Below are 26769 nucleotides of genomic sequence, written 5' to 3' on the forward strand. Positions count from 1 at the left end.
CAGGCAAAGGGCCTGCAGCTCCAACTGATTGTTGTGGAGGCGGTTTCCTCTCGAGACTAGAGTCCTCTCACACATGACTTCACTACCCCAATGGGAGCTCATCAGTCACTATCGTCTCACCACCATCTGGGTGGGGCAGGGAGCCTGGTTTGGCACCGGTTTAAGTTTAGTTGAGCCACTACTGCAGGTCTTTTGCAGTCTCTGTTGAAACCTGGATGGAATGAGACTGGTTTCCCTGGTGCCTGGTCCACTGAGACTTGAGGTTCCACTGCAGGGCCCACATATGCCCCCTGGTAGCATGCATATGTCGACGAACTGGATGCCAAGAGACCTAGAAGTCTCAGATCCACCACACCAAGACCCAGGTTGAAACATCGGAATCATAACTAGAATGTCCTGGACTTGTCGTAGTTTAGGGAAGGCACAAAACTGCACCATATCCAAGATAGCTTAAAAAAAGGGATTCTCTGCGAAAGAAGTGTGACTTGCGCATATTGATAGTAAATCCCAACGATATCAGGAGGTTCGCCATCGTCTGGAGGTGATCTACCACTGACGGTGGGGAGCCCACCTTCACCACCTTAGTAATCGAGTTGGGGAAAATTGGAATCCCCAACCTCCAAAGGTTTGTTGCTACCACCGCCATCACCTTTGTGAACACTCGAGGGGCACTGGTGAGGCTGAATGAGAGTACATCAAATTGGAAATGCTGCTGGCCCATCTTCAACTGCAAGTAGAGTCTACAGCTCTTGATGAGTTCATGAAAATGGATGTCCTGGTGGTTCAAGTCCACCATCCAGTCATTTGTATCCAGGGCAGACAGAATGTGGGCCATCGTGAGCATCTTGAATATGTCCTTCCGCAAAAGGGTGATCAGAAGATTAAGAGCAAAACAGGATGTTCCTTTTTCGGCACGATGTAATAGCAGGAGTAATAGCCCGGACGCGGCCTCAAGGGCAGAAACAGGTGTGTGCCCTCGAATTCGAGCAGGTGTGTGACTTCCGAGCCATCTTTTGGTGTTTGGCTTCACTTTACTCTCCAAGGTTGCATGCAGGCTCTTAAGGGGTTACTCTTTGGAGGGCTTGGAGTCGTGGGCCAGTTCCAAACACCAGAGGCACACCTCTTGGAGATCTCTCACAGGCATGTGTGTGTGACATTCTCTACAAGGCTTAAACCCTGTAGCCTTAGGGAAGGACATAGTTCCCTTGCACACGGGGAAAAAATGACATGGAAACAGTGAGGGGCAAGCTCTAGATCAAGGTACAAAAAAAAGGAACTGACGATGTGCAGGGGTAGCGCTTAAATGCTGCTCCATCCTCATTTCTGGGGTGGAGCAAAGTTGATGCTGCTCCACATGGCAATCCTACTGGCATGTGGGAGCACTTCTGATTAAATATTCCTTATCCAGTTTGGTGCCTAGACCTAGTATAAAGGTTAGGAATCTGTGGTTAGACGTAGGCATCAGAATTGTTTTTCCTTAAGTGACCAGTACCAAATGGACCTTGCTGGTGGCCTCTGTGGGTGTGAGTACTGGCCCATATGTGCTGTCATTGAGATCCTGGCAGCCTTAGAAGTGACCCAGAGTAGTGGCTCTAGAAACACTAAACGTTTTGGACTTCCAGAGCCATCAGCATAGCGGTAAAGGTGTCCAATTCGATGGACCAGCAGAACTACCAGTGAGTTGAGCTCAGGTTAATTTAGTGACTTTGAAGTTAACTCTGACAAGTAGGGATTGACTATTCCTTGAGGTGGGCAACTGCCCACCCCACCTTCTTACAGTTATGCGCTGATGTTTCAGTCCTTTTTCCCCAATCAGCAATCATTTTGTAATAAAAGCCAAAAAATGCTACCTTAACTTGTTTGAAGAAAATGTGAAAAATGAACATTTGTAAACCAGTTCCTCCTTCTAACTATACATTTTCTAATGTGTTTGGCTGAAGTTGAATGGTAGAATTATGGCTGAAGTTTGACCGTAATTGGATAGATTCCCTACTTAATGTTGCAGTGGCTCGTGTGAATGGCCTTAGTAATTGATCTTTATTTGGACGTTTTATCTGCTTGCAACTGCAGGTGACTAAGAGGCAGCAAGAATATCTGAAACTTGAACGCAACTGGATGACTGCTGTAAAACTTTCAGAGATGGCAGCCGAGGCTGCATACCAAGCAGGTAACTTGGATATAGCTTTTGCAACAGTACTGGTGCACTAAACTGTTTATGCAATTTTCTTGTTCCGTGTTATTAAACACATTTCATAGATGCGGATGTCGCTGATTTGTCATTTCTAGAGTTGATGTGCCTTGTCCCTTAACCCAGGGAGTTGGTTTGGTCTTAGTGGCGATTTCAAATGTCTGTTTTACCAGCGACTAGCAATTGCTCCTATGCAAGTATACATGTGTGTCATTCACTTCTAACTGAAATTCGAATATAGTGGTCTAGAATGCTGACCTTATCTGTTGTCCAGCCCGATAAATTGCACATTTAACTAAAACAGCAGAGCCTTGGGTTTGCTTCATTGCATTTGAAGTGCAGCGCTTTACATTTCGACAAACAAATTAACAAATGTAGAATCTTAAATAGTAAAATATTTAGAAATGGGCTCAATTCTTTTTTTATATTTACTGAGAAATATTGCATCATATCTTAATTTATCTGAAGTAATTTCTTTATATCTTGCTAATGCTTTCTATAATGTTTGTGAGGTTGCCTTTGTGTTTATTACTCCTTCAGGTAGCTAAATTTGAGAGAACTTTTAATAGGGCTTGGTTTTTTTGTGATTGTCCTGTGTTTGAAAATACTCACTGCATAGAATCCAGGTAGTGAACCATCAACTAGGGCAGCATCGCTTTCAATCTCTCTCTGTTGGTGTATGGGGGGGGGGTTTAAATGTAGATTATGTCAAATGTCAGAACCAACTGTCTGCGGATTGACAGGGTGCGACACTGAGGACTTCTTTCTTTTTTAGTACACCCCATGTGCTCCATCTTGAATAAATTGTCTCTTCTTTTAGCCATTAATCTTGTCTACCATCTTAATAATGATCATATTTCCTATATGGGAAGAGGCCGTGGTAGCCTTATCGATTTTACTGCACTTTCCCAGCACTATAACGCAAGGCTACCAATTTTGCAATTCTTCCAATCTGTTTAAGCGATCACTACCCACTTACTTTATCCTTTGATACGGGTAAAAAGAAACAACATCAGGATATATCCCCTATTATCCAGAAAAAGAAAGAGAGGGGGGCCCCCTTCCCCCCTTGACACCAAAGGAACAGGGCACCAAATAGACTGTCAGTCAAAATAAAATTTCCTTTGGGACTATATTAAGTAATATAGTGATGATTCATACACCATTCATTCCAGAGCTTCCTCATGGACTCAAAATTTCAATATGTGATTTTTATTCCGAAATAAAAATTTTTAAAAACAGTGTGTCAAAAGTACAATAATCACATTCCTAATATTGCAAAATTACGTTAAAAAATCAGTGTTTTACTTAAAAAATCGTTTTAATATTAAAAACAAAGTCTCAACGCTCATATAGAAAACTGGGAGAAAAAACTATTAAACATTCATAAATTTGTCTTTCTGGCATGCTAATCGAACCAAACAATCCTGGGTTTAACCACTCTGATGGTACTGTCTGTGTGCAACCAAGGCTGAGTCAATTTAGTGCTTAACTGACTCAGCGTCGACGCGTTTCGGTGGATTAAAATGATGTAACCACCTTCTTCAGGCACAAGGATAAATGTCTCCCACGGTTTCAAATCAGCCGCAGGAGACTGATTTCAAATAATTCCAAGGTCCTGTATCTTACTTATTGAGCGTGTCGCATCTCCCAACAATATCCTTACACATGTACTCTTTCAGGACTGGAATGTATCCAAAAATCCTTTATACTGTCACTTGTGGGATTAAAAAATCTCCACTTCAGGCTTCATTCGAATATGGTCACGAATATGGTTACGAATATGATCCTCAAATTAAAACTGGCGCCGGGAAGAAGATGCCACTGGTCATTACCCGATCACCTTTGCTTGTCAGTCTTCGTTGTGAATATACTGACAAGCAAAGGTGATCGGGAAATGACCGGTGGCATCTTCTTTCCGGCGCCAGTTTTAATTTGAGGATCATATTCGTGACCATATTCGAATGAAGCCTGAAGTGGAGATTTTTTAATCCCGCAAGTGACAGTATAAAGGATTTTTGGATACATTCCAGTCCTGAAAGAGTACATGTGTAAAGAAATCTTTGGGAGATGTGATGCCCTCAATAAGTAACATACAGGAGCTTGGAATTATTTGAAATCATCTCCTGCGGCTGATTTGAAACAGTAAGAGACATTTATCCTTGTGCCTGAAGAAGGTGGTTACATAATTTTAATCCACCAAAACGCGGATGCTGAGTCAGTTAAGCACTAAATCGACTCAGCCTTAGTTGCACACAGACTGTACCATTACAGTGGTTCAACCCAGGATTGTTTGGTTCATGTAGCGCACCAGGAAGACAAATTAATGAATGTCTAATTGTTTTTTCTCCCTGTTTTGTATATGAACTTTGAGACTTCGTTTTTAATATTTTAATGATTTTTTTTGTAATACTGTGATATTTTGGATGCAATTTTGCAATATTATGAATGTGATTATTGTACTTTTGACACACTGTTTTTAACAACTTTTATTGAGGAATAAAAATCACATATTGAAATTTGGAGTCCATGAGAAAGCCCTGGTGATATTGGTATGAATTCAGAATGAATGGTGTATGAATGATCACTATTTTACCTGATATAGTCCTAAAGGAAAATTAATCTGGACTGACAGTATATCCCCTATTATTCCAATAACATTTAATAAAAAGAAGGGGATTCTACGTAGGTGGGTTACGGTGGACTCAGGCACCATACTGGAGGTACTGCTAAAGAACAACAGGGGGCAGGTACTAGCCTATTGGATTGTGAACTCAACCCTAAGAGTATGCTGAAGACGTTTGAGTAAATCTGTCACACAACCACTGATCTCCTGACAACTCCAGTTAAGACAAGAAAACCTAGGTTACAAAGGTGGTTTGACAGTAATTGCTCGAAGACCCACAGAAATCTTATACAAGCCCTAAAACAGGTCCTCTCCTTTAATAATCTGGATGTATAGGCACAATTGCTTATAAATATTTTGAGAAACGTAGCTATAAAAGGGCCCGCAAAATTGTGGCTCACTGCTAATACAGTATCCATATTTTAAAAAGGTGATAGAACAGATCCCCAATGCTACCGCCCGATCTCACTTATCGATACCATGGGTAGAATTCTACTTGATCGGCTGGAGGCATGGGAGACTGATAAGAGGTGCTTTTCTGATGTGCAGTATGGGTTTAAACAAGGCCTTGGGATTGTTGAACGGTGCCTCAACCGTCACCTGATTATATCGCAATACATGGGGGCAAAGAGCAGACCCTTCACTTAGGTTTAATGGACCTAACTTCAGATTTCGACTGGGTGGACAGAGTGGAAACTATGGTTAAAAATGCTTGAAAAGGGTATTGACTCAACACTGGCACATTTTTTTGCTTGAATGCACGAGGGTGTGACAGAGTGGGTAAGGTATGGGACAGATGAGGAACTTACTGACCCAAATGATATGAAACACAGAGCGAGATAAGGATGTGTATAGGCCCCATATCTATTCTGCCTATATATCAATGATCTTGAGAAACACCTTAATTTAGGGGAGGCAGATACACTGAAGGTGGGGGCCTAGGACACTGCATGCTCTACTCTACGTGGACAATTGTTTCCTAATATGAATAACGGGTATTGGTCTACAAAAACTATTAAACAGGTTCTACCCATTTATGAAAGATTTGAGTTTAAAAACATTAACTGCCAAATCATGTTATGGTTGTAGGGAATCCCTGTTCTATTCTCAAACTTCACTATATCGATGGATACAAACTCCTCTATGTTCCAACCTTCTCCTACCTAGGGGCACCTTTTGATCAAAAGGGTACCTTATCACATTTGATTAAGACCAGGAAGTCACGGTTTGGCCAAACCACCGAGGCCCTTTTTAGGTCTCGCGAGCCAAAGGCTCGAAGAGACATTTTATATGTGGGATTTTCAAAGTGCTACCCACAGTCTTTTGGCTGGCCTAAACCTTGAGTGCACGATCACATGCACGTGCACAGCTGCTCCTCTGCTCATTGCATTCCCCCCTCCCTTCTCACCCAGCCCTTTGATGCTCTGCTCGATTACTTTCACTTTTGCCGCTTTGATGTTTGATCGCAAACGCGATCACTTCCGCTTGTTTCTTTTCCTAGCAGGTTGCCTGCTTCCTAGTTATACAGAGCCGTGATCTGCTTCCCAATCCTGTTTGGGCGCACCCTTTCCAGTTCTCTTTTAGTCACCCTTCTCTTCTGGGTAGCGTTTCTGCCCGAGAAAGCTCCACTCCTTTTCCTGTGTTCTTAGGTGCTTTTTATCCTCCAGCGGGCTCCAGCTTGAGCATTTTATGTCGCATTACAGGTTGCCTGCTTCCTAGTTATACAGAGCCGTGATCTGCTTCCCCATCCTGTTTAAACTAGAGCTGGGCATGTAGACAGTACGGTACGCACACATCTGCTACATAGAATATGGTATTTCGTTCCTTGCCCGTGTTTGGGCGCACCCTTTCTAGTTCTCTTTTAGTCACCCTTCTCTTCTGGGTAGCGTTTCTGCCCGAGAAAGCTCCACTCCTTTTCCTGTGTTTTTAGGTGCTTTTTATCCTCCAGCGGGCTCCAGCTTGAGCATTTTATGTCGCAATACCCCGGGGCAGCTGACGTGAGCAAGCACAGCGTGTCCCAATGGGAAACGGCCATTCTGTGCTCGCCGCCTTTTTGTGTCGTCATATGTTTAGGGTCACGACTTTGTCCGTGAAGAAACACGTGTTGCTTTTACTAAGCTAGAAATAAATGCTCTTTCCCACGCAGGACGTTTGATCTAAAGAATACACGAGTCGAGAGGCTAGTACGGAAGCTGTAAGATGAGATATTTATGCTAAAACCAGCCGCTTCTCACAGGAAGGTTAACTCTGATCGTGTCCATTGATACACCTCATTAGGGTGAAAACACCAAGTCTCACCAAAGTATTCCTTCCGTACCTAGTGACTGGTTCCAGCTCAGTCCAGTATCTTATGTATTTCTTGCCCGGACAGTACTACAAAACTGTCCATGAACAGAGCACAGCTTAACTGTAGGTTTAAATGGCCCATTCTCAGTAGCCCTGTGCAGGACTTGTAAGTGGGATGAAAAAAACCGAAGGGTCTCAAAGGGGTGTGGCCAATGTAATCAAGGGCGTGGCTTAAACACGTTTGCTTAAAAATCAGAATTTAACATAGTTTGCCCCCAACTGGTATTTTGCTGCGTTTATTGCATCCAGAAAAACAATACAAGTAACATTCCACCTAGAACAAGCCAGGACTAATGGCTTTGTCAATGGTTGTTAGATGCATAAGATAAATAAGCAACAACTTTGGCATTGTTGTATATACTATTGAAAATGTTTCCGTTCTGAAACGATGAGACTGTGAAAGAACTATAACGAGTGTCTTTGACGTTACATCAAAGACAGTCAAGGTGGTATTGCTGCAGAGTTGAGGATTTTTTTCCCCCCGAAGTAGGGTGACCAGATTTTGTGATATTGTGAGTGTGTTATGAAACCAGTGCACATTTTATATCTGTGTATCCTATGTGTGCATATTTTGATATTTCTAAAGCACAGACTCCACTTGCTAGCAGCAGAGCGCTGTACAAGGGGACTGTGGGAATACATGGGGCATGGGGGCTTATATATCTTTTTTGCTTGGACATCGTAGACTGCTGAAGGCATTCCATATTTCTCCAAGTGTTAAGCCTTCCAGAGAAATGGTTCAATGGGAAACCATGCACAGCTCCGCAAACAATGGTGCCTTAAAGCCACTGCACTGAAGTTGTAATCTCGGTACGTGTGCTCCAGTGGCCCCTGTCTCCAGATGCTCCTCTGTCCCTGCGCCTCCTCTCCGGCAGTAAACTCAAGCCCCAGCAGACCGGGATATTTAACACCCGCCCCTGTCCAGCCCCCCTTCACTGGTGTGCTTTTGTGATACACCACCCTACTGCAACAATACATGCCCCAACATTTGCTTTTTAACCTGTCTTTACCAAGTCCCTCGTGCTGTATTTACAACCGTTGGTATTTACTTTCGCTTTTCAGCAGTCACGTCTTAATTTTTTTCTCCCTCTATCAGGCCCCTTCTGCTTTTGTGATAAACAGTAAAAAAAAGCTCGGGCAGGTAACAATAAATGAAATATATATGTGTCTAGCGCCAAAGCACTCTTAGGACATCAGTGCGCTGCACAAGTGACTTCCATTCCAGTATAAAACCACATGTGGAAATGCACAGCTCCGCAAACAATGGTGCCTTAAACCCACTGCACTGAAGTTGTAATCTCGGTACGTGTGCTCCAGTGGCCCCTGTCTCCAGCTGCTCCTCTGTCCCTGCGCCTCCTCTCCGGCAGTAAACACAAGCCCCCCCCCCCCCCCCCCCTCCCGCAGACAGGGGTATTTAACACCGCCCCTGCCCAACCCCCCTTCACTCGTGGCTAATGAGACCTGGACTGGAAGAGCTGGTTCTCTTTGAAGATCCCCATGAACCAGAGGCCGGCAGAGCCCAGCCCCGGACCAGAGCAGCAGATTGGGAACACGTGGGGTGGCACTGCATGCCCTGCAGCTATCGTAAGGGGCACTGCACACCCTGCAGGCACGGGCACAGCACTGCTACCATGCTCACAGCACTGCATACCCTGCAGCCACGGTAAGGGGCACAGCAATGTTATAGTATTTATTTATAGCAGTTTTATGTAGCGTGAACGTGCCCAATGCCTTTTATGTATGCGTTAAGAAAACCTGCAAAGTGTGTGTTTACGCGCACCACTTGCAGGTTTTCAAAACACATAAATAAAAGGCAGTGTCATTTACAATGTCAATAGCACAAACTCTCGCAAATGCGAGACCTATTGCATTGCAAATGCTTGTTAGATTTGCTGGGAAGCTTGGGTCCAAACCCCTGGAAGCTATGGTCAACATTTACACTGCACACTGCTGCTCTATGGTTACACACAGAGCCTGGGTATGGGGATACTTTAATGTTACCAATTTACAGATTGCCAAAAATCTGTATTTGAGAAGACTCCCAAATAGTCTTCCTATATCTCTTTGCCGTACGGAACTAGACATAATGACCCTAGAGGATCGCATCAAACTAGAACCTCTAATGCTATGAAGAGCAATCCGGGCCAAACAAGAGACCATCCTCAACCAGGTTATAATCAATGACTGTATGGTTTTAGATAATGTATAGAACATTACTTGGCTGCGATATATAAAGGAGCAACTTGGCATGCTAGGGAGAGTGGACTGTTATCAGAACCCACTGCTAATGGTCATTATTACCAAAAAGCAGCTAAAACAAGATTTACTTAAACAACAACAAAGGTCAGAGTTGGAAAGAAGAGGATGAATGGATATCTCCCTCTTGTTACTACAGATTTTATGGAACCTTATCTTATATTCCCATTTACCCTCTCACAAAGATTTTATTTGATCAGGTTCAGTATTGCGCACCTCTTGAACTCCTATCCTAGCAATGTATATTGTGACTCCCTACTTGAACCCTGCTCTTGTGACTCGACCACTAGTCAGTCCCCGTTGCACTTTTATTTTCTTCTGTAAACTATACATTGCAACTAGGAAAGAGTTCTTAATACTGAAGTTCTTAAATATTAGAAGGTGTAGACCAGCCTATTTTACTTGCAACTTCTACAGTCAGAATGTATTTGATTGATGATCTATCAATTCATTTCTACTGCTGTATGCTTAAGAAATGTAGTGAGGAAATAAATGTTCAAGGCATGTGTGCAGTAGATACACATGCTGAGCATACGTCTGCCATCTAGTGTTGGGCTCGGATGATTACAAGTTGTTGTTCTTTTTCTAAGTTGTTTGAGTCACAAGGTTGTGTGACTTCTGTTGGTGATACTGCTCATGGGCATCAACTGCATTGTTCGATAGATTTATTCCGCCAACTAGTTTGGATGTAATCTTTTGCACTCCGGTTCGAGATCCTTTCTGGCTGCCTTTAGTTTGCTACTGGATCCTTCAAATCGACAGTATTGTCTCGATTGCGTAGCTACTCTTGCGTTCCGAGCAAATACATATTTGTGCATCGGGTTTTTCAACTCGCTTCCACGGCCTACGGGCCAAGCCTGGTTGGCCTCTTCTACTTCAACAGAATTTTCAGAGAATGAGCTGCTGATCTAAAGTGCCACTCCAACTACCCCCACACTGACAAGCATTCAGTTTGCAATCTATGCCTCTCCCCCAATCAATGAAAATATACCTGTCCTGTGAGGCCTGCAAATCTCTTAGGTCCAAAAAGACACTTTGAGATCGACGTGCTCGTCGCCAACAAATGCTTCGTAGACAAGCAGATGACTCACCTGACATCTTCGGTCGACAGGAGGAAGAAGAAGGAGGCGGCATAGACCGCTCAAGAGGAATCCTTGTCCATCCATGATTCTGAATTCGTTTCAGACATGGAACAAGAGCCAGCCAGTCTGTCTCAATCTGCTCAGAAACATCGGACCGTGAATACAACTTCCTCCAATCCAAAGACAAAAAAATATTGGTTCCATCCGAAAAAACTGTTCAGGGTCTGCCACTGCAGAAAAGCCATGGCGCGCACTGTTAATGTTACTGAGACTTCTAAAGCACTCTGTTACCCAGGGGTGTCCTGACGCTGTGCACTACCTACCTGAAGATAAATCAGATGGAATAACTCATGTAAATAGCCATGTTTTTAATTCTTTCCTGAAGGGTAGGAGCTCAGTAGAGCTTCTAAGATGGAAAGGCAGGCTGTTCCATGCCTTAGTGGCACAGTGACGAAAGCTCCTACCACCCCAACTGGCCTTGTTGTAGCGAGGAACGATCACTTGTTTAGCTTGCGAAGAGCGCAAAACTCTTCCGGGAACATACCATTGTATCGCATGTTTCAAAAAGTCAGGACCAACACCCTTAAGGGCCTTAAAAACTATACACAAAGCCTTAAACTGTGCCCGATGCATGACAGGGAGCCAGTGAAGAGTTCTAAGTCCCATCCTCACCGAGACAAACCTGGGTGTACCTGTTAACAGCCTGGCTGCCGCATTCTGTATGATCTGGAATCTGACCAAATGTCTCTTCTGGATGTTGATATAGAGACTATTGCAGTAATCCAGACGTGAAAGAATGAGCGCTGTGACTGCTGTCTTCGGCTGTCTTCCGGAAGGAGTAATCTGATTTTCCTCAGAATTCTGAGAATGTAAAAACAAGATGAGACGACCCTACTAATTTGGTCACTGAAGGAGAGTTTCAAATCAAGGATCACTCCCAGATTCTTAGCCTTCTCCACAGGGACTGGAAGCATGCCCATTGCAGTCGGCCACTAGTCAGGTGTCCAGAGGTTAGGGGTGATCGCCTCTGTTTTTCCTGTACTGACATACAGATTCAGAAGCCCTGCCCTCTGCACCAAAATTTTGACCTACAGCAGGGGCCTCCACTTCCTTAAAGTCTGAATTGGCAACAGCTCACCGACCATCCACCTTGGTTCCGAAACAGAAAAATCTTGGTGCTTTGGGTCCGACCACACCAGCACCTAAATATTATTCGGCTCCGAAATCTCCACTCGAACAAATCCTCGATGTTATGCAGGAAGGGTTTGATGCAAAGCAAAAAGCAATGCAAATACAACCCGGAACTAAGAAAATAATTCTTCAGGCAGCAAAGCCTCAGTCCTCTAAAAGACAATTAGCTTTTGAAGAGGCTATAGACATTCCTTTACTACATCAACTAATCACCAATAACTCAGTAAAATGTGTCGCTAAATCAATGGGGGCCTTACAAACTCCCACATATCAGAGGTCCTTTCATAGGCCCAATTTCAAACACGTGCTAGACCTGCCTTCACTGACACCACAGGGTCTTCCTATAAAAATCAGGGACAATTCTCCACTGGTAAAACCTTTTACAGGGGATCCTACAGAAGAAATAATTTCAAGGGCCGCAGTTGTGGAAATAATGCCCGTACCGGAAAGTCAAACACAAAACAGTGACTTTAATACCATTCCTCCGACAACTTAACACCTGTCAGGGGACAGCTTCAGAATTTTTTACTGACATAGAAAAACATCACACACATCGGTGGGAGTTGGACATTATCCAACATGGTTATTGTGTGGAGCTTATCACAACTCCTCCAAATATTCCCCCTCACAAACACAAACTATCCACATGGCACCAATCTCTCCTCCAACAGGAGATATCAGCTCTATTACTCAAAGGGGCTATATAACCAGTCCAAAAAACATATCACGGAACAGGGGTATACAGGGGTATATTCATTATATTTCCTCATTCCCAAAAAAGACAGCTCACTTCGACCCATTCTTGACCTCGGACCACTCAATCATTATATCCAATCAGAACACTTCCACATGGTCACTTTACAGGAAGTATAATTCCACTGTTGCAAAAAGGCGACTTCATGACTGCTTCAGACCTAAAGAATGCCTATTTCCACAGACTTGTACATCCTTCACATCAGAAATACGCATGGATTGTCTTCCAAGGAAAACATTATTGATTCAAGTTTCCTCCCTTTGATGTCACCACCGCACCATGGGTATTCATAAAATGCTTAGCAATAGTGGTGACACATCTGCGCAGGCAAAACTTACACATATTTCCTTATTTGGACAATTGGCTCATAAAAGCAAACCACTTCCAACTTTGCAAATGGCATACACATACAAACGCTCAACCTATTACATCAAATATGGTTTACCATCTGCAAAAATCGCACCTTTAACGATCTCCAATACAGCCATATTTAGGAGCTATACTCGACGCTCCCTTGGAACTAGCATACCCAAATTCAGACCGGATACAAAACATTGAGTCACTATTCCAACACCTTCAACCTGGGACCCAAGTCCTAGTCAAAATACTCGTGCAACTTTTAGGTGTGATGGCCTCCTGCACCCGTCAGGGATGCATCTCACAGCAGATGCATCCCTGACGGGTTGGGAAACTCACGTGCAGACTGATAATTCATAGGGTGTGGGACTCCAAACACTAAAGTCTCCATATCAATTACCTAGAGCTACAAGCTGTTCACCTAGCATTGAAAGTGTTCCTACATCATCTATTGCACAAGGTTGTCCTAATCCGGACGGACAATATGACAACAATGTACCGTCTACAGAAACGGGGGCACGCTCTCTGCAATTATTCTGCTTAGCCCATATCATTTGGCATTTAGCGATTCATCACAACATTCATATTCTGGCAGAACATGTACCAGGGACAAGCAATCAAGTTGCAGACCTGCTCACAGAACGCAGCAACAAGTCCATGAATAGGAACTTCACCCCAAAGTTCTCCTACCATACTTTAAACAAGCATTGGCATAGCCAATAGGTCTTGCTTTTGGGACCTTACAAGTATTTAGTTATGCAGCACAATATCCTTGGTGCAACAACATCAACTGTTGCATGGCTAAAAACGTATAAGGTCCCAAAGGCGAGACCTATTGGCTATTCGGTATTCGTACCACTGGGTAGAATCGTTTGCTTCTGGAACACTATGTACAGTATTTCAGTGTGCCCGAATCATGTAAACTAATGTTACTTTTTCAAAAGAATACGCATTGGCTAGACATTGAATTGTTAACTGGTATTGGTTGTTTATAGAGATCTTGTTCTCCAACCTCACAACACCTCCCAGACTAAGCTTGCAACTGCTCGGCCTCACTAACCGGAGGGTCAAGTGCTAAAGGGCTCAGTTTGGGATCCTGCAGTAAGAAGCCGGCCCAGGACACTTGTACTAAAAGGCTCCAAGTCTCTGATTGAAATAACCTGAGCCCACTAACCTGGACGACCCTGGGACTCCAGAACCAGGTCCAAAGAAGACCAATGTTTAACACTGCAGAGACACGACTGGGATGGGCCCATTTAATTGCTTCTGCTCAAGGCCTATGGACACCCCGTGCAAGAACCTGCCAGTGCACTTCACACAGGGCAAAGTGGGGTGACAGGTAGGGGTCATTTACTGGCTACAGGTCAACACCTGCAGACACCCTGTGCAGGCACCTGCCAGTGCACTGCACACATGGCAAAGTGGAGTGACCGGTAGGGGGCATTCACTGGCTACAGGTCAACACCTATGGACACCCCGGGGCAGGTACCTGCCAGTATACTTCACACAGGGCAAAGTGGGGTGACAGGTAGGGGGCATTCACTAGCTACAGGTCAACACCTATGGACACCCCGGGGCAGGTACCTGCCAGTATACTTCACACAGGGCAAAGTGGGGTGACAGGTAGGGGGCATTCACTGGCTACAGGTCAACACCTATGGACACCCTGGGGCAGGTACCTGCCCGTGCACTTCACACAGGGTAGTTAGGGAGTAGTTTACTGGGTACAGGTCAACACCTACAGACACCCCAGTACAGGTACCAGCCCGTGCACTGCACACAGGGTAGCTTACTGGCTACAGGTCAGCAACTACGGACACCGCGGTGCAAGTACCTACCCGTGCACTGCACACAGGGCAAAGTGGGGAGAAAGGTAGGGTGTCATTTACTGGCTACAGGTCCACACCTACGTACATCCCAGTATAGGTGCCGGCCAGTGCACTGCACACAGGGCAGGTAATGAGTAGTTTACTGCTTAACACCTACGGACACCCAAGTGTAGGAACCTGCCAGTTCATTACACAGAGGGCAGGTAGTTTACTGGTTACAGCACAAAACCTACAGGCAACCCGGTGCAGGTACCTGCCAGTGCACTGCACACAGGGCAGGTAGCGAGTGGTTTACTGGTTACTGCTGAACACCTGAGGACACACCAGTACAGGTACCCGCCAGTGCACTGCACACAAGGCTGGTAGCGAGTAGTTTACTGCTTAACATCTACGTACATCACAGAACAGGTGCCCGCCCGTGCACTGCACACAGGGCTCCGTCGCCCTGTCTCGGTTCTCTCTCACTCTCAACCTCCATCTTGCCTGTACCTCTGAAATGCTAACAGATCTACACAATGGTGTGCCCCGCACCAGCCCCGCCTTAGCAAATAAGCCACCTGCATGGCAATGGGTAATGGATGCAATGCGCATCCCCTACTGCTCAGGGAGCGGAGTTCAGGACCCCCATGGCACAATGGAGCAGGAGAGGGGTGTCTGCAAGGGAAAGCCGCCCTGCCCTCAGTGTGTGTGTGTGTGTCCATACACCGGCTTCCTCATCATGGTCCCCAAGACACACCGATGGACTGGACCCACAACATACACATATGTGCTAACAGGCCGCGCTCCTTCCCGACTGTAATCGCCCCGGAAGCAGTCTGTCCACCGACAGTGGAATATTTTGCATTGTTTTATTCTAATGTCCACGCCGTTATGCCCTTGCCTTCTTCGGTTGTCCGACTCTAGCAGTGAGTGGACACACTCTGGTCTGGCCGCAGCCTGTTAATCAATGCATCCAACCACTATCTGCACCCCAAGAGTTCACAGCGCCGAAACACTGAATTGTGTGATCTGGAAGTTAGCACCCATCAGAAAAGAGTTCAAGAAAAGAAAAATGGTCCAGCCAACATGTGAAAATGTGTACACGGCTCACAAGGATTCTCAAGTCTGCTAGTGGTGATGACACTTTGCCTTGGTAGGAACAAGAGCGCCTTAATCCTATTACAGGGATTCAGAGAAAGCTGCAGGGGTCTGAGCGGTGCATTGGAAGGGTTTCCGGCGTAAACTACCCCCTCCTCCCACACGCACATCCACAAAGCCCATTGTTAAAGGTCTGGAGAGAAACATTGGTAACCGGGCCTGGGGCTGCCATGCTCGTACTCGTAGGCGGGACTTCCTGCATGAAGCAGCACCGGAAACAGTTTGTCCAGCTCGTTGAATCAAATCTGATGAGAGGAAAATGTCCTGCTGACCTGTGCGGCTTTACCCAGGTTCTCACAGAGCATTTCAAGTTATTTATGGATCCCACCCCTACAGCCCAAAGCTAACCTAAGGGGATCAGAGGCTCAGAGCTAACAGACGTCCCAGGAGTACCCACCCTTTAGTAGAGAGATTCCTATGAAAGATTCCTACAGAGCACCCCATCCCGAGGCCGGCCTCCTCTCCATTCAGAGCACTCAATGAGCAGGGACAGCCATCTACCCACCCCTCCCACCGCTTTACAACTTGGAAAAGACTTCTGAGGACTTCACAGCGCCTCCAGGACACAAGCTGTGTTCTCCTCGACAGCTGCATCCGTAGAACTGCTCAAACACTTATTCGAATAGCAATAACCGCCTTGGTACTTGGTCTTCTACTGCAGATGAACTGTTTTTGCTTTAAACCAGGGGCGTGGCTATCGATGGTGCAGCAGGGGCACCGGGGTCCTAGTAGCCTCCTATACCCCAGTTAGAGTGGATTTGAGCACCAAACGAGGAGATGGGGACAAGGGCGTCCATTTGTTGCACCCTCCCACACTACTGAGGACTTTGCTTTCAATTTTAGCTTCACAGCGTCGCCCCTCAATGTCGCCCTTCATAACCGGACCATAAATTGCAAACAAAAATAATTGCGGCCCGGTTATCGTAGACAGACCACATACTCGCCCAATAAAGCAACAGATAATCAGATCCAAAAGTATTACCAAACTTAGAACTACACGCAGAGCTTGCTGGAGTCAAAGATGGAACACCCACAGCAGGGGGAGAGAACCAAGGGGTCCTCTTCAGAACAGCAAAGGGCTGAAACGTGCAGCTGTACAACTATCACTTCCGAGAGGATTCAGAACACAGTCACATACCCCTCTTAAGCAGCTATAAGATCAATGTTAACCCTCCAAAGACAGTTCACAAACTGCCAGAGAGCCAAGAGGTGTTGAGTTTGCAGTGTAAGCCCACAGACGGTGGGATGGAGGTGGGTCGATCCTCGAAAAAATTGCCCGTGCAAAAAACACGCGTTTCTCCAGTGCACTCGTGCAAATAATGTTAGGTCTGTGTTGATAGACTAGGGGAAAGATCGCTGGAGGCTATTAATGTTTTGGTAGGAAGGCCCTTCCACCAAACCCCAAGAAACAAAATAAAAACGGTCTGTCAGTAACATAGACTGCAGCTCGCTTACTGGTATCAGATAAATGCAGCCTTTTACATTTGAACCATAGTTCTTAAGTAGCCCTAAACCTATTGTGTCCCACGGTAGGGGGGGGGCTGTTAACCCTATTGTATCCCACGCCCCACGGGGGTCTCTCAACCCTATTGGGGCGCAGGGGCGCTAACCCTATTGTGTCCCACGGGGGTCTCTTAACCCTGTTGTGCACCACAGCGTGGGGTCTAACCCTATTGTGTCCCACGGGGGTGGGGGGGGCTATTAACATTGTGTCCCACGCCTGACGGGAGGGGAGCAGTTAGCTGTGCCTTGCAGAAAATGTCCCCCAAACCACTCCCTGTAAAGACAGAAGATGCTTAAGACAGCAATACAAGTTTTCACAAAAATCAAGTGCTTCAAATGGAAATATAGAAGTGCGGGTACTGTATCTTTAGAGTACCTGTATACTCCCGAGAAGTGCAGGCACTCTCCCACTAAATGTATTGCAGCAGCGCTGAGAAGTACAGGTACTCTCCTCTTCAAATAAAAGAAGTACAGGTACTCCGTACCCGACAGCACCTGCCCATTTAAAGCACTGCACATGAATCCACAGCCTGAGCATCCTAATTAAACAAGACTCTTCTTCCTAGACACAACCAAAGAGGAACATTCTGAATTTCAGAGACTATTTCCAACAATTCTGTTTCCTCCACCATTCCGTGCTAAGTGCACCCAGTAAACGCGATAACCGCCGGCCCCAGATGCTTGAAGTAGAGCTGAAAGAGTCGCGAGGGCTGGTCCTGCCACACACTGCTACAGAAGACCGATGACGCTCCTGGAGGGAAGCGCTTCTAGGGCGCGTGAAACCGCTACTCAGCTACGTGTTGTCTGAGTGGGTCGAGGCCTCGATGGCTGTGTTCACTCCTGCTTCAGATCAGGGCTCGCTTCAACCCAAAGATGCTGGGGTTAATGCATGCTCTTCCGGCAGGGGGCAACACTGCGCGGCCTTTAGCACAGAGGTCAAGCGGCGGCACAAGGACATTCCGGATACAGGCCCTGGCCAGGCAGGAGGCACCAGGGGCAGAGGCACAGCTGCTCCCAAGGGCTCAACAGCTCCCTCTGACCCTCTGCACAATCAGCTGCAGAAATCGTCTGGATGAGTGACTTTCAATGGATCTCATTCTCTGCATGATCGGATCGACAAACGTAGTCATTTCTAGCCACACTCAAGACCCTTCAGCCACCTATGGGGCAACATGCATGACAGACAAAGCATGAATGTCCCAATGTTGGCACCAGCAACAACATTGAAACCAAAGGTCCAGAGTCATGCAGACGTTTTAAGGTTACGGACATGAGATAAATGCACATCCACCGAGTCTGAAATGGAACACAATACACAGTCTGTGCTTATCCCAGCACCAGCCAAGGATCCAGCCTTCCTGGACCAAACTTGGACGCCTCCGAGTCAGCATTTCAAAATGTGTTGTAAAGTGCAGCAGTTACAAATGAAGAGACAACCTTTTTGACATCACGTTTTTCAGTCTCACTTTTCTTTGGTCGAAGTGCAAACAAAGGTGTGATCATATAATTACCTCCAAGGTTAACACAACTGCGTTTTAAGTCACAAATAAGTAGATTTCACTGTTAGGAGTTATCACTAAGGCACATAATATGGCAATTTCAATGGACACCATGGGGTCAGGTTTGCAGGGATTCACCTCTGTGTACAGTTGTACTACAGCGATGGCCTTTCTGGCTCTGCCAGTGATTTACAACAATAAAGTGTGTCTGCATCTCACTGAACAGTTTCTCAAACTAAGAGCAACGTGCGCGCCTCGCATGGCAGCAGGGGGAGGGGAGAGAGGAGGGGGGCCTGTGCGATTCCCTTGCGGAAGTGAGCAGCAAGGCGCGATAATTGATAACATATGGCGCCAGCTGCTCGCTCCCGCAAGGGAATCGCCTATCGCGCGTTGCCATTGAAAGCAATGGAACGCGTGCACGTTTTTGGGCGAAAAGGGGAACCGATGGCTAAAGGCCTTTTTCCTAAGCAGCGCGTGTGCGCTGCGTAGGCGAGACCTAAAAATTGGGATTTCCCCAAATAGATCCATTTGCAAACCCCAGAGAACGCAAAATGCCTAAACTTCACATTCAGGTTCCCACACCCCTTATCCAAAGTGTATGCATGAACTAGTCAGGAATATTTGTCTACGCTTTTTCACCTCTCCCACTACACCCATTAGTGGTCAGAAAGCTCTGGCAGACCTCCCTCACCATAATTCTCAGACCTCCAACATGGGCTTGTCGACCATGGTTTACCACATTACTGGAACTCTCCCTAGTTCCACACAAGAATGTTACCCTTAATCCAGACTTCCTCACACAGAACCATGGCAGAATAAGACATCCCAAGCCCAGGGAGATTAACCTTGCAATATGGCTCCAAAAGTCATAGAATTTGGGTACGTAAATGTATCACAGCAATGTATGGATATTTTTAAACAAGCTTGTAGGCCTACGACCACTCAATGCTATGCTGCTAAATGGAAACGATTTGTTCTATGCTGTCAGCATCAAAAGGTTAACCCTTTACATACACAAATACAAACAATTATTTTTTATTTGTTCCATATTCAAACTTCAGGTCTAGCCTAAACTTCAATACACTTGCTGCCATTGCAGCCTATTTACTAAATAGGCAACATTTATCTCAGTTTAGAATACCTGTTAAGGCATTTATGGAAGGACTTATAAGAGTCATTCCACCTGCACCAATATGGAATCTTAATATTGTATTAACAAGGCTTATGGGGTCTCAATTTGAGCCACTACGAATGTAGTGGCTCAAATAAATGTGCCATGATTTGTCCCTTTACTTCACTTAGACGTGTTAGTGAGCTCCAGGCATTAACCTTAGAAGAACCATTTTTCTCCCTAAAGTAGTTTCACCTTTTCTCATTAATCAATCAATAGAGTTACCTGTATTCTTTCCACAACCTGACTGTTGCAGAAAGAGATTTACATATATTGGATGTGAAACGAGCTTTGATGTCCTGCACTGACTTTTACAAAGACAAAGCAATTATTTATTGCTTTTTCACCTCCCCACACTGGAAATGCTATTTCAAAAAGTGGAATTTAAAGACGGATAGTAAAATATATCCAAACTTGCTATGCTAAAGCTAAAAGACGTTTACCTGTTAACCCTAAAGCTCACTCAACTCCTAAAATAGGGGCTTCAATGGCATTTTTTGGCAATATTCTCCATGCTGACATTTGAAAAACAGCAACATGGTCCACACCACACACCTTCACAAAACATTATTGTGTGGATGTACTAGCACGTCAACATACCAATGTTGGCCAAGCTGTACTACGGAATCTTTCAAACAACTGCAAGTCCTACAGGCTAGCCACCACTTCAGGAGAGGGACTGCTTTACAGTTGAGGCACAGCATGTGTATCTACAGCACACATGCCTTGAACGGACGTTACTTACCCTGTAAGCATCTATTCTTGGCATGTAGTGCTGTAGACTCACATGCGCCCGCTCTCCTGCCCAGAAGCCAGTGCAGGTCATAGTTCATTTACATTAATTCACATTACTTGCATGGACATCACATTACTAATACTTACTACAACTCAATTCTCACCCACCTATGGCAAACCAGTTGAACAATGGAGTCAAAGCCCATTGTATCACCAACAAGAGGAGTCGCACAACCTCATGACTTCAACTTCTCGAAGAAAAACAACTTGTAATCATCCGAGCCCAACACTATAGGGCGGATTTATGCACAGCATGTGAATCTACAGCATGACATGCCAAGAACAGATGCTTACAGGGTAAGTAACATAATCCATTCCCCATGTAATTCTTGGTGAGAACTCAAGCAATTCTGTTACAGGATTATGTTAGCACTTTATACAGGACACTTTACTTTAAGATATCTGTTTTTGTATATGCATAGGGCACTGTATGGTATTAATGAGAGATATGGGCTCCTCGGCTGACCCCACAATACCCTGTTTTATATTTTTAACTGAAGGCTGGTCTGTTTGAGCTTGTGACATTTGTTTTTAGTATTACCCTAACTCGATTTTGTTTACATCTGTACCTTGTACTTTTGGTTAACAATACTAAGCCCGGTTTGGATGGGCAGTGGGAACCGTTGAGTCTTTGTTATAGATGTGTGTGTATGGATTTTAAGATAAAGTTATAAGGATTGATTACTGCAAAAAATAATTAACATGACATCTCAAAACTCATTTTATATGCATATATCTTTTATGTTTTTTAGTCTGTGAACCGAATAAAGATTTATCTGGTGATGATGCATCTCTTATTTACAGGGGCTGTCAACTAGGTCCTTGTCATTAAAAAGTAGATGTTCATTTTGTCCATAAAAATAGAAATGTTTTCAATGACAAGTATTCCTACTTCTTCAATTTGTCTTTTGAACCACTACATTCATTGTCTCTTTGCTTAGGTAACGATCCACTTTTTTTCTGTCGAATTAGCCATTCTTTTTCAAGCTGTTCTAAGAGTTCCTGTGTCAATAGACCTTCTTTCACTAATTTGGCAGAAAGAGGACCACTCCTATGGCCATGCTTATCTGACTTCAACTCAGCAGTTCCAGAACCCAGTGTTTTGGATCCTCTCATTCTTCTCTGACCAGGACTTCGTAGGACATTAGCCGGTATACTGTTATGAGCACTAATTTCTTCAAGATTTTGAATTCCGTCATTCACATTTGCCGTTGCTAGTGGAGATGCTTGCATCATAGGCATGGTAATATTTGTTTCCGAAACTCGAATAAGTTTTGTAATGTTGCACACCCCAATTTGTATAATACTGTCAAGTTCTTTCTGTATTACTCTTATAAAGTTAGCATCAGGGAACATATCCATAAACCGGTAACTTAACCACAGATAGAGATCAAGGACATCGTGAACAGCTTCTAGATGCATAAGTTCCTTGATGTTCTTCGGTGGGATAAGTGGCCAATTAACATGTCTGCACATCCAATCAAATGTCAGTGGCTCATTTCTGCTGAACTGCCTGGCAAACTTCAACAATGAGGTGCAGACAAAAGGCTGTTTTCTGTTGATGGGTGCTGTGCAGAACACATACCTTGCTCTCAGGTTTAAAGGAATGTGTTGAATCATATCTGCAACAAATTTAAAATCATCAATATTGCAGACAAAGTAATGTCCATCTACTTTTGAAAGGCTCACAAAAATATCAATTAAATTTGACAGAGTAGCATCAGGAAGCTGATAAGCAAACATTTCTATCTGCTCTGCAGTGGGGTGTAGACCTGCTGTCTCAATTTGATCAACAGGCTTATTCAGAATTTCTTTCAGCAACACCAGGTCCTCGCGATGCATTGTGGTGACAAATCCTTCCTTAAATATTGAGCTGAATCTCCCTGCGCGACCAGAAATCTGCAGGGCTTGAGATGTTGTGATAATGTCAATCTCTTTTTCCCCTTTTTCATTAATGGTAGGCTTCACCAGAGAATTGAAAATTATTCGTTTAATGCTCAAGTTAAGTCCCATTCCTATAGCATCTGTTGCAACTAGAATTTTACATGGATCATCAGGATCATTAAATTTTTTCGCCTGAGACAGTTTTGTTCCTGGTGGAAGACTTCCATATATGACTGCACATTCTAACCCACGGGCTTCAATCTGTCTACTCACCGAGTAAATGTCATTTTTATTGAAACAAACAATGCAGTCACCAGGATGTAGGTTATCTAATGTTTCCAGAGCACGATCTTGGACAGTAATTGGGGTAAGTCTCTTGTAGTTTTGTACCTCGACTTCCTCTCCTGTTGTGAGCATGAGTTCGGTCACCAAATTTATAGCAGCAGCTTCTCCACATACATGAATTTCTTCTGCACACAGTCCCAAAAGGGCTCTAGTCCATGCCCATCCTCTTGCTGTATCTTTGATCATCTGAATTTCATCAATCACTGCAACTTCATAAGGTGTTGTAACACTGCACATCTCGATAGTGCATGCCGCATGACTAGCTGGTCTGCCTCCTGGATCAACGTGCACCACTTCTTCTCCTGTTATTAGGTCACATGGCACACCAGCATCATTACTTTTCTGGAAGATTTCATGTGCCAGCAATTTTAATGGACCACAATATACGCCTGATTTTGCTGCCAAGTACCTTTTGATGGCATGGTAGGTTTTTCCACTGTTCGTAGGTCCAGCATGAAATACAATTTTTCGTTGAATACCTCTTGCTTCAGCATACCAGTTGGGTGGTAATCTTAAATCGCTGATTTTACGAAGATCGTCTATGCAGTCCAGCATGGGGAAGATCTGTTTTGCGTGTCTCATAAAAAATGGAAAAAGATCATCAACATGACCTGCATCACAGCATATGTCGTTTAGAGTAATATGCAGGTCCACATCCAACGATTCTGACTCCATTAAATGTCTTCTAAAGCTTATAAAAGCTTGGTGAAAAAGGCGTGCGTCTAACCCGTTTTCCGCTCCCAGCTTTTGCATTTCTTTCCTTTTGTAAAATCGATTTAACAGTTTCAAGATCTCTCCTCTGTCCAAGGCTCGGGTCAGTTCAGCCCCAATGTCACCCTCCAAGTTCTGCATGGGCTTCACCTGTACAGGTACAAACAGGGAAGTGTCCATTGGTTGACAGTCGTCCCCCTTTGAGGACACCATAGAGCGGCCAGAGACCAGCCAAGGACCCCGCCGGGGCCCACCATACCTGGACCAAATACGTGACGGAACACATGCTTTGCCGCGGGACAGTACCCAAAAGAAGCGGAGCACAGACATGACCACCGCAGAATAGAAATATGGCCAGTAAGGTCTTCCGGGTAACAGTGAGCAGAAGCACTGCGAATTCTAGAGCGCGCAGAAAACTGCTTACACGCGGCAGAATAAATCGCCGAGGTCTATTGAAAAGCGTCGGCCATGTTAGGTGTGGGTGATCCCACGAAAGATGGCGAACAGAGGCAGAATCCTCCACGGTTCAGCTGGAAAGCGTCGGCCATGTTACATGTGGACGATCACACGAAAGATTTAGAACAGAGATGAATTCAAATTGTAAACAACATAGTCTTGGCCGCGTTTGTATAAAGTACTGTTTGTTGGAAAGAAATACACTTTTTGCTGGTTTCCGCACTGCGTAGAGTTATGCGCATTCCAACAGCGAGGTGACCGCTGCAATAACAGTAGTAACTTTTAGAAGGCTATTAGTTTTTCGTCCCTCTTCTATGTCTATATTGTAGCAGTCACCCTTCTCTTCTTAGTCCGTCTTCCGTTCCGCGTAAATGCTAGCAGTAGGCTGTTGTTGTGTGGTCTCCGATATGAGAAAACGGGCTGAAGATGGAATCTCCAAGTCTTATGAAAAATGTACGCGATAAATATCAACGTTCCCTGTTCCTGTAAGAAGGGGAGTCGAAAAAACACCCAGATCATTGCGCATGTGTTGGCAGCTGAAGGTGGACAGGGAGGAACAGGCGAACAGCCCTGACCACGCTGTCTCCCGCGCCGGAATTCTGCCTATACGGCTTGCCGTTAACAGCAGCTCGGGGTTAATCACTCAGAGACGGAGTGGTCAGCTTGTGAGGAGCACTTGGTAAACAGCCTGCGACTGTTGGAGCCATATCAACGGAATGTGTATCGGCATTTTTGCATGCCCCAACCAATGTCTTTGTCAGTCACAGTACTTTGTTGATGATTTATCTCCTGATGTAAGTATGTACACACTTACATCTGACTCCACTAAATCATCAAGTACTCGAAATAGTTAAAGCATTACTGTTTTCATGTGAAGCACAAGACGAGCTAGTGACCTTTCCATATCTTTACAGTTCCTATTACTTAGTCTTGCTTTAAACCCCGTCTGATCATGTGACTATATATTTGTTCATCTTGTAAAACACTAACATGTTCTCTTTGTGATATAATGATGCCCCTATTGTTCCGCCACCCCTTCCAGTTAAAACAAAATCTCTACTCACCTTAGAAATGTTAACTGGTCTGGTGTGAGAAAGTGCCATCTTTCTTGCATGGTATGCCCCCACTTTCTGCTGAATTGCTGAATGTACTTTGACAGAGTGTGCCCTGGACTCCTGCCAATCAGGTGCCCAGGACTTATGTTCCTTCCCTAGACAAAAACCTCAAAACCAAATTGGCAAACCCTGGCCACATGTCAGCCCCTGGTAAGTGGTACCCTAGGTACCCAGGGCCTTGTGACCAGGGAAGGCCTCTAAGAGCTGCAGCACTCATTGTGCCACCCTTAGAGGCCCTGTACCCTAACACACACACACTGCCCTGGCAGGCTGAGTGTCTGGGTACAAGACAAAACAGAGAGACGACATGGCACACATCCCTGCGTGCCATGCCCAGAACCTACACTGCCCTGGCATACATCAGCCACCCCTCTAGCTGGGAGCCCTATGCCAGTGGTGTGGGCACAGAGGCAGGAGCCCTGTGCCCCTACAGTACCCAGGTCCATTCCTGGGCCCTGTAAGTGCAGTGCTGCCATTTAAGAGTACACAGTGCTGGGAGCTTGTCAAACACAAACTCCACAGCACCATAATGGCAGCACTGAAGACTGAGAAGTTTGGTATCAAACTGCTCAGCACATTAAATCCACACTGATGCCAGTGTGGGATTTAATGTACCAAGCACCACAGAGGGCATCTTAGAGAGGCCCCCGGAAACCTAACCCACAATCCACGTCTGTTCTGAGGATGCCTAGGCTGCCACACAGCAGACATGTTGCTGGACCCCTGGGTAGGAGAGCCCCTGCTCTCCTGGGTCTGCAACAATGCACATCCTGGGCGAGGTGCTAAATCTCCTCCCCCAGGATGGGCAGGGGGAAGCTTCAAAGGCATGCCGCCTGCTCTGTGAGCTTCCCCAGGCCACTGCAACCCCCCACTCTGGCGGGAAGCTTGGCTGGAAACCCCAAGTAAGGACGGGATGTGCCAGCCTGCCAACCCCACCCCTCAGGTGGGGGAGGCGAGGTGAAGCACATTCCCGGGCTCTCGCCATCTTGAAGATGGGGCGCCCTGCCCAATCAGGATTAGGCTACTGCCCCCCTCCCACAGGAGAGAGGCAGGATAGGGGGTGTACCCACCCCAGGAAGGAACCCATTGGTCCCTGCCCTTCACCTACCTGTAACGCCCCAAAATCTAGTATTTAGGGGCACCCTGAACCTTCCTTCTCCAGATTCCAAAATCCGACGAAGAGCTAGAAGAAAGAAGACCTGCCCTGCAGCTGCTAAGAGGAAGACACCAACTGCTTTGGCCCCAGCCCTACCGGCCTGTCGACCCTCGAACCTGCTCCTGCTCCAACCCGGCATCTCTTGTGGCCAGCAACCTCACAAACCCCGGAGGACATGGCTACCTTTTGACTCTAAACCCCTGGGACTCCCATGAGAAGAGGCTCTACTCAAAATCTACTTCTAATCCCTGGCAGCAGTCCGCAACCGCGAACCCAGCACACTCTGCATCAGCCAAGCCTGGCCTGTGCCGGAGTGAACAAAGACCACGAGGAAGACCCCACGGCGACTGTGACCCCGAGTCCGGCAC

The 26769-nt window shown here is 45.5% G+C and overlaps 2 protein-coding genes across 2 annotated transcripts in view; one reads left to right on the forward strand and one right to left on the reverse strand.

The window, feature by feature from the left end:
- DIABLO (diablo IAP-binding mitochondrial protein) overlaps window positions 1–26769 on the forward strand; it is a 205428-nt gene that overhangs the window by 118228 nt on the left and 60431 nt on the right. The window contains exon 5 of the mRNA XM_085633271.1: window positions 2071–2167. Within this exon, the coding sequence (XP_085489397.1) occupies window positions 2071–2167 (97 nt within the window). The remainder of the gene's footprint in view (window positions 1–2070; window positions 2168–26769) is intronic.
- On the reverse strand, window positions 21452–25250 carry SUPV3L1 (Suv3 like RNA helicase). The gene has a single exon (XM_085633471.1). The coding sequence runs from the start codon at window positions 24002–24004 to the stop codon at window positions 21623–21625; it is 2382 nt and encodes a 793-aa protein (XP_085489597.1). The 5' UTR covers window positions 24005–25250; the 3' UTR covers window positions 21452–21622.

Source organism: Triturus cristatus, chromosome 11 (assembly GCF_964204655.1).
Source record: "Triturus cristatus chromosome 11, aTriCri1.1, whole genome shotgun sequence".
NCBI classification, from domain to species: Eukaryota; Metazoa; Chordata; class Amphibia; order Caudata; family Salamandridae; genus Triturus; species Triturus cristatus.

Bases quoted from the DNA above. Each gene is read 5' to 3' on its own strand.
- SUPV3L1 (XM_085633471.1), bottom strand. From the start codon at position 24,004: ATGTCTGTGCTCCGCTTCTTTTGGGTACTGTCCCGCGGCAAAGCATGT.